This window comes from Sarcophilus harrisii, chromosome 3 (assembly GCF_902635505.1).
Source record: "Sarcophilus harrisii chromosome 3, mSarHar1.11, whole genome shotgun sequence".
In the NCBI taxonomy this organism is placed as follows: Eukaryota; Metazoa; Chordata; class Mammalia; order Dasyuromorphia; family Dasyuridae; genus Sarcophilus; species Sarcophilus harrisii.
Genome location: NC_045428.1, coordinates 236,309,899 through 236,324,781, shown reverse-complemented (window position 1 = coordinate 236,324,781; position 14,883 = coordinate 236,309,899). Strand labels below are relative to the sequence as shown.

The window sequence follows — 14,883 nt, the reverse complement described above, 5'->3', positions numbered from 1 at the left end:
CTACAATTTAAGTACTACAGAATTGAAAATTTAGAAATATATTTAATAAGAAAATAATATAGTGCTTTCTTTTTTCAGGAGAAATCCAGAGAGATATTCCTTCATTGCAGAAGATGAATTGGAGACCAAATATTTTGCAAAGACAAATTTATGTCGAAATTGAAAATCTCATCATAAGTTAAGATTGAAACTCATACAGAAAAGAGTCAATGAAGAAAGGTGAAGAAAGTTTTGCTAAGCCAATGAAACAACTTTATTAGAAAAATTATATCAGACACCTCAGCAGTGGTATATCAGAGCTGAGTAAACTTGCTGGAATTTAGTTGTTGTTGAAGGAATCTCCTTAATAACAGGTGAGATTCTGTATCATTTCCAGGAAGGACAAGTTCTGTTGCTTCTCAGTTCCTGCCATTTTGTTGTCATGAGTGCTCCAGAGGGATTCTAAGACTTTTGTGGTAGTTTTTCTATGTCATCCAGCCTTAGAATCAGATGGAATATGATACTGTGGAATTACCTTAAGCTGGATTGGACAAGGATTCCATGGCATTGCAGAAGCGGATGGTTTTTCAGTAAAAGCCATAGGAAGAATATCTTCCACAGCAAGATGGGCGACAGCAGCCATAACCATAACCACCATAGCCCAATCCTCCAAAGTCACAGCTGCCAAAGCCATAGCCTAGGCCACGGTAGCTGCCACATCCACAGCCATAACGAGAGCCATAGCCATAGCCCAGACCTCCATAGTAGCTTCCGTAGTAGCTCATTGTATTAAGATTCAGATTTGGAAGGATGTTGGAATTTAGTTTGTGTGAATGTGTAAGACAACATGTTCTTGGGGATCTTTATACTCTTTTAGCAGGAGGTGTGGCAGCTTCATTCCAGAACTGCACCATGCCTTTTAATGAACTTGCCAGGGCAGAATTACATTCTTGTCATAGTTTGTTGCTTGAGAAGAATTACTGTGCCTCAGAATTTTATTCCTGTCATGAAAAATGATAATAATATTGCCAAAGTCTATGTGGTTAATATGACTGGTAGTCTACCTCATGTTCATGACCCCTCGTTTTGACATTGTCCTTGTTTCTCAGCTGATCTTCTGATCATCTGATCTTCTGATTCTTTAGGAGTGCTTTTGAATTCTGTTTCTGTTTCAACCCTGTTGATCAGGGTTATTTGAGAATGAAATGACAGCAAGTTTCAGATCAAAGTTGAGAAAATTGTGGAGGAAATATGCATGGAATTAGTATATCATACAATCATTCCAAAAATACAAAAACACAAACCACTACCCAGTGTTGTACTCGATCAGCCATTGTACTCAGGAGTAGGGATACAAAGAAATATCAGCAGAGTTCCTTTCCTCAGGAAGCTCTAAAATGCAAAGCCCAATGAAAACGTGAAAACAACAAGGCACCTGCCACAAACATGGAGAGTAGTTCAGAGAAAATCTCAGTGGCAAAGGCATTGGGACAATGGGGTAGGACCATATACCATAGATGGGATTAAAGTTGAGACTCTCTTGGATGAAGGAAAGGCAGAGGTGACAGGAAGAGAGAGGAGAGGATTTTTGGCAGGGCAGACAGCCAGACAATGCAAAGTAAAGCACAAGGGCAAGAGCAAAAGCAGAAACTACTATGGCCAGAGAAATAAAATGTGGGGAGGAGGATGTGTACTGAGACTGGAAAAGTGGTAAGGGGCCAGTTGAAGAAGAGGGTAAAATGACAGACATTTTTCTTTGTGGGGGCAAAGAACTTGAAATAGCAAGGACAACCATCATTTGGTAAATAATTGAACAATTGGGAAATGATTCTGATGTATGATTGTAATAGAATACCATGCTATAAGAAAATGAGCTCAATGATCTTAGAAAAACAAACCAAAAAAAACTTGAATGAAATAATCAAGAGCAAAATGAGAAGCAATTGGAGTTTACAAGAGTATTGGTTCAGTAATATGAAATTTTGAGTGATAAAAATGAGAAGTCAGAAGAATGTTTTAAAAAATTTTCATGATCACATGATCAAAGGATGTATCTGGAGAGGAAGAAGTTTGGTGTCAATCAAAGGATCTTGTGAAGAAGTACTATAAGACCAATCTAAAATGGGATTGTTGAATGGAAAGAAGTGTTTGGATTAAAGATATATTGGGACTATAAAAAGGACAAATTTTGTCAACTAATTAAAAGGTGTGATGATACTGAGGCATCAAATGTATGAAATTAATGAAACTGATTTCTTGGCTTCCTTGTAGTTTTTTGAAAGCTGTAGAGAAGCTTTAAAGAGAAAGATTGATTTTGAAGGGCAGGATGAGGATATTTATTATAGAACTGTGGATTTTGAATGTGTAGAAGACATTATCAAGTTTCTAATCAGACAGGTCATGATTTGGGACTGGCACTCAGGAGAGATTTTTGCCTATAAGTAGAGATGTGTTTGTACACAATAGAGACAGAGAGAAGTACCCTAAAATCCTGAAAACTTAGAAAGATCTACTTTCTCATTAAAAGAGAGAACTTAGTCAAGAAGAAAGAAAGGAGATAGAACTTTCAGAATCATTCTATAGGAATTAGATGACAAGACGATGGGTCAGTTTATGCCATTGGAAATGTCTAATTGACTTAGAACAGAAGTGTCATGCATACCCAAGAGAGTAAAATCAGCATTTTCAAAAGCCAAAGAGAGATCAGGAAGAAGGAAAACTCTTGGAAGCTTTGCATGTAGAAGCTTTGACTTTGTTATCTTCTTTTGAATATTTATTTTGATTGTCCTTGCCACCATAGTAACTTTTTTATTGTCAGAATCTTTTTCTGTTGTTTGCTCATTTTCCTAACCTATTATGTTGACTTAACTTTTTGAAAAAGTAGGATTCTGTTTCCAGGGAAAAGGTTGAAACATCCTAAGCTTTAGAGATTTTGTTCAACTGTTTTCAGAGATCCTTCTAGGGACCTGCAAGTTTTCAGTTATTCCAAGATGGTATGATCAAAGAACTATTGTATTTACTACTCTTATGGTCTATTATCTATACTATGAGTGACCACAGCACTTTTTTTTTCTGCCCTGGAATTGTGAGGAGAGTCCCTGATCCACTCTGGACATACATTCTAGTGTGCTGGTGTTCCTGCTTGCCCTGGATCTGTGAGCTAAGATTACATTTTGGATTTGTGTTTGGGCAAAGCAACAGCAACCTGTCTCAGTGCTCCTTTTGACCACCTGTTTGATCCCTAGCTGTCTGTAGGCTGAGACCTTTGGAAACTGTGGCTACTACTGCTGCTGCTGAGTTAGTGGCTTCCAATGCCTGCTTTTAGTTTTCTGGTTCTCCAAGGCCCTCTAACCCTAGTGAGACAAACTTTCCTGCTGATTTTCCAAGTTGTCTTTCATGACTATGGGTTGAGAAGTCTGGAAACTGTTACTCCTGCCACTGATTCAGAGGCCCCAAGGCATGATTATGGTTGGCTGTGATTTTGAATTTTGTTTCTTTTGATTAATGTTGTTTGAGAATGAAGTGTCAGCAAATTTCAGATTAAAGTTGAGAAAATTGTGGGGGAAAATGTATGGAACTAATGAATGATACAAAAAGTCCTCTCCCCAGTTGTTGTACTTTGTGCTTACAATACAAAGAAATATCAATAGGATCCTTGTCCTAGGAAGTTCTAAAATGTGAAGGAAAATAAAAATATGAGAACAACCAGCTATCTGTCACAAACATGAAGAGTTGATGGGAGATCCTAAAGGCAAAAGTTCAATCTCTTATGGCAATGGGACAAGGCAAAGTGCTATAGACAAGATTAAATCTGAGATCAAAGGGATCCAAGGAGCTCTTGGATCAGGGAAAGTCAGAGATGATAGGAGGAGAGAAAAGAGGGAAAAGATTCCTGACAAGGTAGGTATCCAGGTAGTGCAACATCAAACATCAAACATGAAATGCATTGTTTAAGCAAAAGGTAGACTATCATGGGCAGGGTTATAAAATATGTGGAGGAGAATAAAGTGTATTGAGAGAGGAGTCAGCTTATGAAGAGGTATAAATATGAAGAGGTAGACATAGTATCTGTTTTAAACCAGTATAGAACAGGAAAGAACTGCAGTTCACAAGATTTTTGGTTGGAATTAGAGTGAGAGAAGAGTCAGGAGAATGTTTCAGAAAAATGTTCAGAGGATGGGTCTGGGTAGGAAGAAGATTGAGATCAGTAAAAGGATCTTGCAGAGATGGACTATGGAGGCTGATCTAAGATGGGGATTTTATGAATAAAAAGAAGTATTTGGGTTACAGTGATGTTAATAAAGAAAGAACAAATTTTGTCAATTAACTGGACAAATGTGATGATACTAAGGAGTCAAAGTCTCCCCCTTCTGGGAACCTGATTTCCTGGCTTGATGATATTTCTTTTGAAAGCTATAGAGAAGTTTTGAGTAGAAAGGTTACTTTTTAAAGGAAGGATGAAAATAACTGTTGAAAGATTAGGGATTTTGAGATATGTAGGGAACATCAAGTTGAAATTGTCCAATTAGACAGTTCATGCTACATAATACATACAACCATTCCCAAAGCACTAAAATACATCTGGAGATTTGGCAGTAGGTGACAGAGATAGAGAGATGAACCTTGGAGCCCTGAGAACTTAAGAAGGAGTACTCTCTCACAACAAGAACGAGGTTAGTAGAGAGGAAAGAAAAGCAGCAGCAGTTTAGGATTCCCCTTATATGCATTAGCCAATAGGATAATTAGTCAGCTTATTTCACTGGAATTGACTAATGGGGCTAGAAGAGCAATGTCAAACATATGCAAGAGCACCAACTATCCAGTGTTTTCAAGAGCCAAAGGGTTATGAAGAAGAAGAAAATCTCAAAAGAGTTTTGGTCATGAAGATATCACTGGGCACAATGGAGAGAAGAATTTATATTGAACATTAGTTTCAGTAACTAGATGTCTAAGACTTTCAAAGGAAGTGAAAGAAGAGCTGCCAGGGACCCTGAAATGCAGTACATTCTTAAATTTGTCATTGATTGCAGTACAATCTTAAATTTTTAAACGTGGAAATACTGGGAAGTGCTGCTAATATTAATTTGGGTAGTATCATGCATTCTGTGCATAGGTAGTCAGTCAAATGTACCAATGAGTTCTAGTGAAATGCTGATTTGAAATCTGACATTGGGTAGTAAATGTAAGTGCGACAATAGTGAGCTCTTAGCAGATGAGGATGTTACCTACTGATAAAATGTATTGGAGGTAACAGAAGGCAAACTGTAACTCTTATGGAACATCTCAGAAAGACTAATCAGGAGAAAAATGAGATCAAAGTGGTAGAGACAGGAATGAGTTTCATTTCACTTTTCCCAGCTTCTAAATCTCTCACAAATGTATTCTAAAATATAATTGAATTATTGAATTGTCATTATTGAAAGTCATATGACAGCCAGACATCCAACTATGACCTTGAAATTACATTAAAAAGCCATAAATGGAGGTGGTAGCTCATCTCTAACCTTTACTGTTAAGTGCATGATTGGTCTTTGGTTGAACCATAGAGCATCTACAAGAGACCAGACCAGTTGGAAGAAGTCCTTTCAGTTCAAGGCCTATGAGGCTTACTTGAAGAACTGAGACTCTTGGGTTTAGGGGTCATCTAGGACTGTGCCTTCTCTAAATTTTTTTAACTAAATGTTTTTCATTTATTCACTTTTTTGGGAACTTGGATAAACAGATGGTCTTTTACTTATTGAAACTAATTTTCAACTTTTTTCTCAAGGGATTCATTTCCATTGGAAGTGACATTCATAGAATGTCTCTAGGCAAAAGATTAATGGATGAATAGAACATATGTTTTGGGAGAAACTGAGGAATTGAGTGAGTCTCCTGAGTTGATTTTTGTTAAAAAAAAAAACAGTGGATCCATAGAAATAAGACCTTCTAGAGGTATCTCATCCATGTCACACAGTTGTAGAGACAGATAAAGGTGATTTCCTTCTAAAGCTGTGGAATTATCTCAAGCAGGACTGCAGAAAGATCTATGACAGTAGAAGAACAGGTGGCTTTTCAGTAGAAGCTAGAAGATTAATACCTTTGACAGCAGGAAAATTTGACAAAACCACTATAGCCCAAACTTTCACTGCCAAAGCCATCAAAACCATAGCCTAGGCCATCCATAACCATAACCAGAGCATAGCCATAGCCCAGGCCTCCATAGTGGCTGCCAAGTAGCTCGCTGTGTCAAGATTTATAAATCTGGAAAGATGTCAGGGCTTAGTTTGGGTGAATGCATATAGCACCACCTGCACAGGGACTTTTATATACTCCCAGTAGGAGGTGTGGCAGATGCATTCCAGAATTGCAACATTTCCTTTAATAAACCTGCCAGGGCAGAATCATGTTCTTATAATTGTTTGTTGCCTTAAAAAGAATTTCTTCAACTCATTAAGGATGTTTTCTCCTTGTTATTTCTCTGAAGAGTCTATCAGCAATTTCATTTCTGTCATGACAAATAATGATAATGTTGGCAACACCTATGTGGTTAATGTGATTGGTGGTCTATCTAATCTCCTTGGCAGCTCTTTTCTAGGAACATTGTCCTTGTTTCATGGCTTGGTTGCTTCATTTTCTGATTATTTAGGCATGCTGTTGAATTCCATTTCTTTTGATCAGTGCTTTTTGAAAATAAAGCAACAGCAAGTTTCAGATTGAAATTGAGATAATTATGGGGAAAATGTATGGAATTAATTAATCAAACTACCATTCCAAAAGTATTTTTAGTGCTTCTCCCCAGTCATTTTTCTCAGGGTCAGGAATACAAAGAAATTTCGACCCTGTCCTGAGAAAGCTCTAAAGTTTGGAGGGCAATGAAACCATGAGAACAACCAGGCAAGTGACAAAAATGTGGAGGGCTGATAGGAGAGGATCTCAGAGGATTGCCCCTGGGACAATGCAATAAAGCAGAGTACCATGGATAGAATTAAATCTGAGGCTCATTTGGATCAGGGGAATTCAGAAGTGACAGGATGAAAAAGGAAAGGATTCCTGGCAGAACACAGAGCCAGAGAGAGCAAACTCAAGCTGAAGGGACATGAAATGTACTATCTGAGCAAAAGCAGGGAGACTATTATGGGCAGGTTTATAAAACATGAGAATAAAATGTACTGAGATTGGAAAGGTAGAAAGGGGTCAGCTGATGAAGATGGTGAAATGCTAAACAGAGGGTCTCTATCTATTGAATCTAGGATAAAACAAGAAGCAATGGGAATTTTGGTGCAATGACTTCTGATTTTGGGTGGTTAGAGTGAGAGAGGAACAGAAGGAAAAAAATCTTTCAATCAGGTGATCAGAAGATGGATCTAGGTGGGAAGAAAATCGAGACCAATCAAAGGACATGTTAGAATTGAGTTACTGTGTGTCTGACTGTCACTTATCAGACCAATAGGAGCACAGAATTCTCTACCATAGCTCAGGCACAAATCCTCCATATAAACATTTGTGGTGGATTCTCTAAATTTGCCCATTTTTCATTTCTTTTTAGATACTTTAATTTTACTTTACTCATGGAACATAATATCTTTTTTGATGAAGGCATGGCTTGCTAGATGGTTCTGTTCCAATGTCTTCCAGACAATCTTTGCAGTCAATTCAAAGTTTTTCAGAGAGACCTTGAGAGTGTCCTTGTATTGCTTTTTCTGACCACCATGTGAGTGTTTGCCTTCTGTAAGTTCTCTATAAAATATTCTTTTAGGCAAAGATACATGTGGCATTCAAACATGTGACTAGCCCCCACCCACCACCCCCCTTCCCCCAGTTTCTCTTTCTGTAATAGAGTTTGAATGTTTGGCAGTTTAATTTGAGAAAGGACCTTAGTGTCCAGTACCTTATCCTGCTAGATGATCTTCAGGATCTTCCTAAGAATACAAATACATAGTCTTGTTTCACTCCATTGGTGAATGGGAAAGTACATGGGCATCATCCATTTTCCAAAACTTGGACAAACATGCCATCTTGAAATTGGCATACAATCAATGATCATGAACTTCTCAGAGCAACCAAATTCTGACATAATTTTTCATAAGCCCTCACAACTGACAGTACTAAAGACTTGTGCCAGAGCAATGAACACTGTTTTCAAACCTCTGCTCTGCTCCTGGTATTTCTCTTGGAGTTGTAAGACAGCAAAAATCATATCAACTTTTTCTCATTCCTTTCTGAAACCACACTGTATCTCATGTAGATAACTATTTTTCATATGAAGGATAAGCCTCATAAGGATACCTCTAATAAGAATCATGCTATCACTGAGTAAGAGAAAGACATTTTCACTTGCTGTGATTGACACAGGACAATCTAGTTCTTTTACCTTTATAGAGATGGACAATGGAGGCATCCTTGAATTCCTGGGGAATAAACTCCTATTATCATATAATCAGGAAAATTTTAGTCATCTCTTATGTAAGTGATGGACATTCCACAGTGTAAATCTCAAGTGGAATAGAATCAGCACTAGGTGTATTGTCATAGAACAATAGCATTCAAAATCTTTTCTTAAGTTAGAAATTTGACTAGAAATATATTGACTTCAACCTGAGGTTTATAGTTTATGGCTTCGACATTGATTTATGATTGTTAAGAATACTTTGGAAGTGTTCAGCCTACCATGTCAAAATCATGCCCTTATCACTATTCAGTGTGACTCCATCAACACTGAGTAGTTGAGATGTAAAATAAGTCCCATAAATCCTTCAGGATATCATAAAAGTACTTTGGATTGTTACTATCAGTGTAAAACGAAGTTTCATCTGCCTTCTTACTGAGCGAGAATCCTGCATCTCTCCAAATTTTGCTTTTACTTTTCTTTTGATGGATTTAAATACTGCCTTCTTAGAGATGTATGAATTATTCTGCTAGTTAACTCTGTGGAGTTCTCATTTTTTTAATTTATCAGCTTCTGAATTTCCTCATCATTTTCATCAAACCAGTCAGTCTCAATGTTTTCAAGTATTCTGACCCAGATGAGTAAATGCAGAGCTGTACACCAAACCTCTGAAAGCTGACACTCTTTTTCTTCTCCATTGTTGCCAACTATTTATTGACTCACCTTTTCCTCCATATTATCAACAAATAATTTCGAATCAGTGAAGCATTCTAATTTATGGACATTAAGTCTTGATAGTCATCTTGTCTTGGGGCTGCCTAAGTCTATGATCAGTACAACTCTGTATCATGCATTGCCTTCACCCCTCTCAAATCTTGTTTGTCTCTTCTCCTTACAATGACATAGTCTACTGAGTGTAAATGTTTGCTGCAAGCATGTATACATGAAATTTCATTGCATTTATGTAAACAGAAGACAATGTTGGTAATAAGAAGGCCATGGGATGCATAGATCTTCAGTAATAAGTGAACATTGCTGTAGCTACTTCTAACTTCATTCTAAGGACTCCTTGACATATCTTGTAGTTTTGCTTTTTCTAGCATTAAAGTTATCTAGAACTATAAGCTTGTCATCTTCTGGCACAATAATGATAAAGATATCCAAGTTTTAATAATTTTTTTATTTGACCTCATCAGGGTTCCTCATGGTGTGATTCAGATGATGATATTCAGATGATAATCATATGATGCTTTTCTTCACGTAGCAATTACACTATCATAAGCCTGTAATTAATTTTTTTTAGGCATAAAGGCTTGTTGACTAGATTAGTTGTGATTGCAAAATATACATAAGTTTTATAGTGCTCCCTTTCATTGCAGTTATTCCAGAAAAAAATGTCTACTGAGCTGTGATTTTGGTAAGTTAGCTTTCATTTGCCAACCCTGTTTCACTGAAGGCTATTATCTAGAGGTGATACCTGCTGAGTTTTCTCACAATAGGCCTTCATATAGTTGGAGTAGACAACCTTCTAATTCACTGAAGGATATGAGATCCCTTGGCTACTTTCATTCTAGTTTAGCCTATGTGCCAAAATGGTTTACTAGTATGGCCAATGCAATGCTACTGATTCTTGGAGTCACAAGTGAGAGTTGGGTGAATGAGGTGAAAACACTGAAAATCACTCAGCAGTTTTCATACCAATCTTCTCTGAATACAACTTAGACCTCAAAATTGGGTTAAAACAATAGTTTCAAACATACACAAGGACATCAATTTGCTAATGTTTGCAAAAGTCGAAGGGAGACCAAAAAGAAGGAAGACTCAGAAGAGGCCATTATTTTTGGCCATAAGGTACTTTGGAATGAGCTGTTTCTATTGAATGATAGAGTCAGGAACTAGAAGTCTAAGACTTTAAAAGGTAGTAAAAGGAGAGCAGGCAGGAATGGTTCCATTGATTGGATTGATCCTTTTTAAAGGTGGAAGCCCTGGAAAGTGCTTGTAATATGAGTTTATATAGAATGAAGCTTCGAGAGCACAGGTAGATAGTCAGGTAGACCAGTTGAGTTCAAGTGAAATACTGATCTGAAACCAGGGATGGGACAATGAGTGTCAGAGAGAAAATAACAGAAACCATGACAAATCAGGATGTTATTGAAAAAATATAGTGGAGAAAAGAGAAGAAAGGCTGAAGTACTCAGTAAGACCTTAACTAATCAGGGAAAAAAATGAGTTCAAAGAGATAGGGACAGTAAGAAATGTCACATCTTTCCTCCCAGCTTTTTTTTTTTTTTTCATTTTATTTTTATAGTATTTTTTAATTTATGTAAAAATAATTTTAGACATTCATTTTTACAAAATTTTGAATGAAAAATTTCCTCTCTTATTCTTTTCTCTCTAAAGCAGTAAGCAATTTGATATAGGTTATGTGCAATAATATAAAACATATTTCCAAATTAGTCATATTGTGCAAGAAAAAAAGAGATCAAAACGAAAAATAGAGAAGTGAAAATAGTATGTTTCAAACTACACTCAGAGTTTATCAGTTATTTCTCTGGGTGTGGATAGCATTTTCCCATCACATGTCTTTTAAAATTATCATGATTGACACTACAAAAGAGCTGTTATTAATATATTTTTTGTGTGTGATTTTTGTGATAGATGTGAATTGGTACCTTGGAGTTCTTTTAATTTGAATTTCTCTAACCAGTAGTGATTTAAAGCATTTCTTCATATGAATATAGATGACCTTTCTTCATTTGAAAACTGCCTGTATGTATCATTTGGCCACTTATCAATTGGAGAATGGTTTGTACTCATCAATTTTTTTCAGTTCTCTATATATTTGAGAAATTCTTTATCAGAGACACTTGCTGTAAGGATTGTTTCCTACTTTTCTGCTTTCCTTCTAATGTTGGTTGCATTGGTTTTGTTTGTGCAAAGACTTTTAAATTTAATATACTCAAAATTATCTATTTTACATTTTGTAATATTCTCTACCTCTTGTTTGGTCATGGATTTTTTCCTTCTTCATAACTATTGCTGGTAAACTATTTCTTTCTTTTCTAGTTTGCCTCTGGCAGCATTGGTATTCCTTTATTGTCTATAGTACCATCCACCTTTTAAAAGCAAGATGTAGTTTACTTCCTTATCTCTTTTAATTAGATCTATCTTTTACTTTTGCTTTGTCTGAGATTGTGATTGCTGTTTTTTAAAAAATTTTATCTCAAGCATAATAGATTTTGCTCCAGCCCCTTTCCTTTACTCTGTGTATGTCTCTGTTTCAAATTGTTTTTTGTTAAGTAATATATAATAGAATCCTGGTTTTTAATCTAATTTGCTATCTAATTCCATTTTATGGGGTAGTTTATCCCATTCACATTCACAGTTATGATTATTAATTATGTATTTACCTCTATTCTATTTTCCCTGCTATTGATTTCTCTCTTTTCATCCTTTCACTTCTCATTAGTGTTTTGTTTCTAATCTTTGCCCCTCCCCCCCAATCTGCCTTCTTTTTATCAGTTGTCTCATTTTAATTAACCCCATGCTCTCTTATTTCCCTGTAGGGTGTGATACATTTCTATACCTAAATGATTATGCATGTCATTCCCTCTTTAAGCCAATTCTGATGAGGGTAAGGTTGAAGGGATGATCACTGCCTATCTTCCTATATTCCCGCTCATTTGTAATAGATTTTTTATGACTTTTCATGTGAAATGATTTAGCCTGTTCTCCCTTTCCTTCTTGTTGTTCCCAGTGTTTCTCTCTTTTTCTCTCCTTAATTTTTTTTTAAATGTCATACCTTCAAAGTTACCTTATATCGGCACTCTTTGTCAATGTATACTCCTTCTTACTGAGCTTTTAGTAAAACAATTCTTAAGAATTACAAGTATCAGCTTACAATGTTTAGATGTACCAGTTTAGCCTTATTGAATCCCTTGTGCTTTCACTTTCCTTTCTTACTTTTTATGCTTTATTTATTTATTTTTGTTTAGCTCTATTTTTTCTCCCTCAGAACTTGAAAATCTTTTATTTCATTGAGTTACCATTTTTACCTTCAAGGATCATGCTCAGTTTCACTGGGTAGATGATTCATGATTATAGCCCCTACCTCTTTTGCCTCCTGGAACATATTTCATATGTCTTCCAATCCTTTAATGTTGTAGCTACTAAATCCTGTCTTATCTTGAGTGTAGTTCCCCAATATTTGAATTGCTTCTGACTGATTGAAATAGTTTTTCCCCCCTTGACTTGGAAGTTGGGGAATTTGGCTATCATATTCCTAGAAGTTTTCATTTTAGGATTTTTTTTTCCTGGAGGTGATTGTTGGATTCTTTCAATGTTTATTTTACTCTCTGGTTCTAGGAAATCAGGGAAGTTTTCTTTGTTAATTTGTTGAAAGAGCCTGTACAGGCTTTTTTTTTTTTTTTTTTTTTTTTTTTTTTTTTCATGGATTTCAGGCAGTCCAGTGATTTTAAAATTATCTCTCTATTTTCCAGGTAGATTGCTTTTCCAATGAGTATTTAAAATTTTCTTCTGTATTTTCTTTATTTTAATTTTGTTTGATTGATTCTTGATGTTTCACAGAGTCATTAGCTTCAACTTGTCCAATTCTAATATTTAAGGAACTATTTTCTTCAGTCAGCTTTTGTATCTTTTTTCCATTCTTTCCCCAAGCTGTTGACTCCTTTTTCATGATATTCTTGCATCACTCTCATTTATTGTCCCTTTTTTCTTCTGCTTTTCTTATTTTAAACTTCTTTTTGAGCTCTTCCAAGGAGTTCTTTTTGGGCTTCAATCCAATTCATATTTTACTTTGGGCATTGTTGTCCTCTTCTGAGTTTGTGTCTTGATCTCCCTTGTCACCATAGTAATTTCCTATGTTCAGATTATGTTTTTTTTTTTTTTTTTTTTTTGTTTTTTTTTTTTTTTTTTTTTTTTTTTTGTTTTGCTTATCTTTTCTGGTCTTTCCCTTTATTTTTAAACTTGAGCTATGTTCCTGGGGTGGAAGATGTACTTCCCTAAGTTACAGAATTTGTCTTCTATCACTTTGTTATCACTCACCAAAGTGAAGTTTTGGAGTACTGCATAAGTAATACTGCACCACAAAACCTACATAATAAAGTTATATACTAAGGCTGAAAGTTGTATGAAACCGTACCTTACTAATGGATCTCATCTACTCCAGCAATCTTCATAGTCAATACAGCTCATAATACTGCCTTCTATTTGAAACTTTCCATCCATGGAAGAAATGAACTATTTTTTAAAGCTTTTTATTTTGAAAACATATACACAGATAATTTTTCAACATTGACCCTTGCATAGCTTTGTGTTTCAGATTTTCCCCTCCTCCCGATAAGACAATGAGAATAGCTATCAGGGACCACTTGGATCTGGAAGCAAGGAGCCATGAACATAAGATAATGAAAATGTGAATCTTTGAAACCTTTGAATATAAAATCCCTTTCAATTTGTGCACAGAATATGGGAGGAGTGTTATGGCTTGTAGGGACATATCCCTGACCATCAGTACAGTGGGAACCTAGATATTGTGAAGTACTAAAGCTTAAATATTGCAGAAATGAAATTTTATAAAGGGATTTTACAATGAAATATTTAAAAAAATGGAAATCTGGAGAGTTACTCCTTCATTGCAGAAGATGAATTGGAGACCAAATCTTCTGCAAGCACACAGAAGTGTAGTTTAAGACTGAAAATCTCTTCATTGTATGAGACTGAAAACTATGTGGAAGGCCAAGGAGAAGTGAAAACAATTTTGCTAAGTTAAACAAATTTATTAGAAAATCATAACAGACACTTCAATCATGGTTTATCAAAGCTGGCCATATTTATTGGAAACAAGTTTTCACTGGGGGAGTCCCCATTATAAAAGCTGAGATTTTACATCATTTCACAGAAGGAAGGATCTTGCTGCTTCAGGGTCCCTGCCACTTCACTGTCTTGAGTACTCCATAGGAATTTCAAGACCTTCTTTTAGTGTTTCTTCCAGAAGTAGTGACTAGATGTGATATGGTTTCTGTAGAAAGCCATGGAATTACATCAAATTGGGTTGGACAAAAATTCCTCAGCAGTGTAGGAGCAAGTGGTTTTTCAGTAAAAGCCATAGGAAGAATACCTTCCACAGTAAGATGGGCTGTGATAGCAGCCATAGCCATAGTCACCAAAGCCCAGGCTTCCACAACCCAATCCACCAAAGCCATGACCTAGGCCATGATAGTTGCCACATCCACATCCATAACTAGAGCCATAGCCATAGCCCAGCCCTCTATAGTAGCTGCCGTAATAACTCATTGTATCAAGATTTATGGATTTGGAAAGATGTCAGGGTTTAGTTTGGATATGTAGGGGAAGATGTTCACATGGACTTTCATGTGTTTTCAGCAGGAGATATAAAAGATTCATTCCAAAATCACATCATTTCCTTTAATGAATTTGCTAGGATAGAGTCACATTCTTGTCATTGTCTGTTGCTTGAGAAGAATTTCTCCAGCTCATTAAAAGCATTTTCTCTT

The 14,883-nt window shown here is 36.0% G+C and overlaps 1 protein-coding gene across 1 annotated transcript; it reads right to left on the bottom strand.

Annotated features, from left to right (window-relative positions):
• Nucleotides 1–566: 566 nt before the first annotated feature.
• Nucleotides 567–14,662, bottom strand: LOC116422555 (keratin-associated protein 19-2-like). The gene is made up of 3 exons (XM_031961265.1): nt 14,487–14,662; nt 6,059–6,202; nt 567–759 (listed from the first exon to the last, which is right to left on the bottom strand). Exons 1-3 carry the CDS (start codon nt 14,660–14,662, stop codon nt 567–569), a joined length of 513 nt encoding a protein of 170 aa, XP_031817125.1.
• Nucleotides 14,663–14,883: the final 221 nt, after the last annotated feature.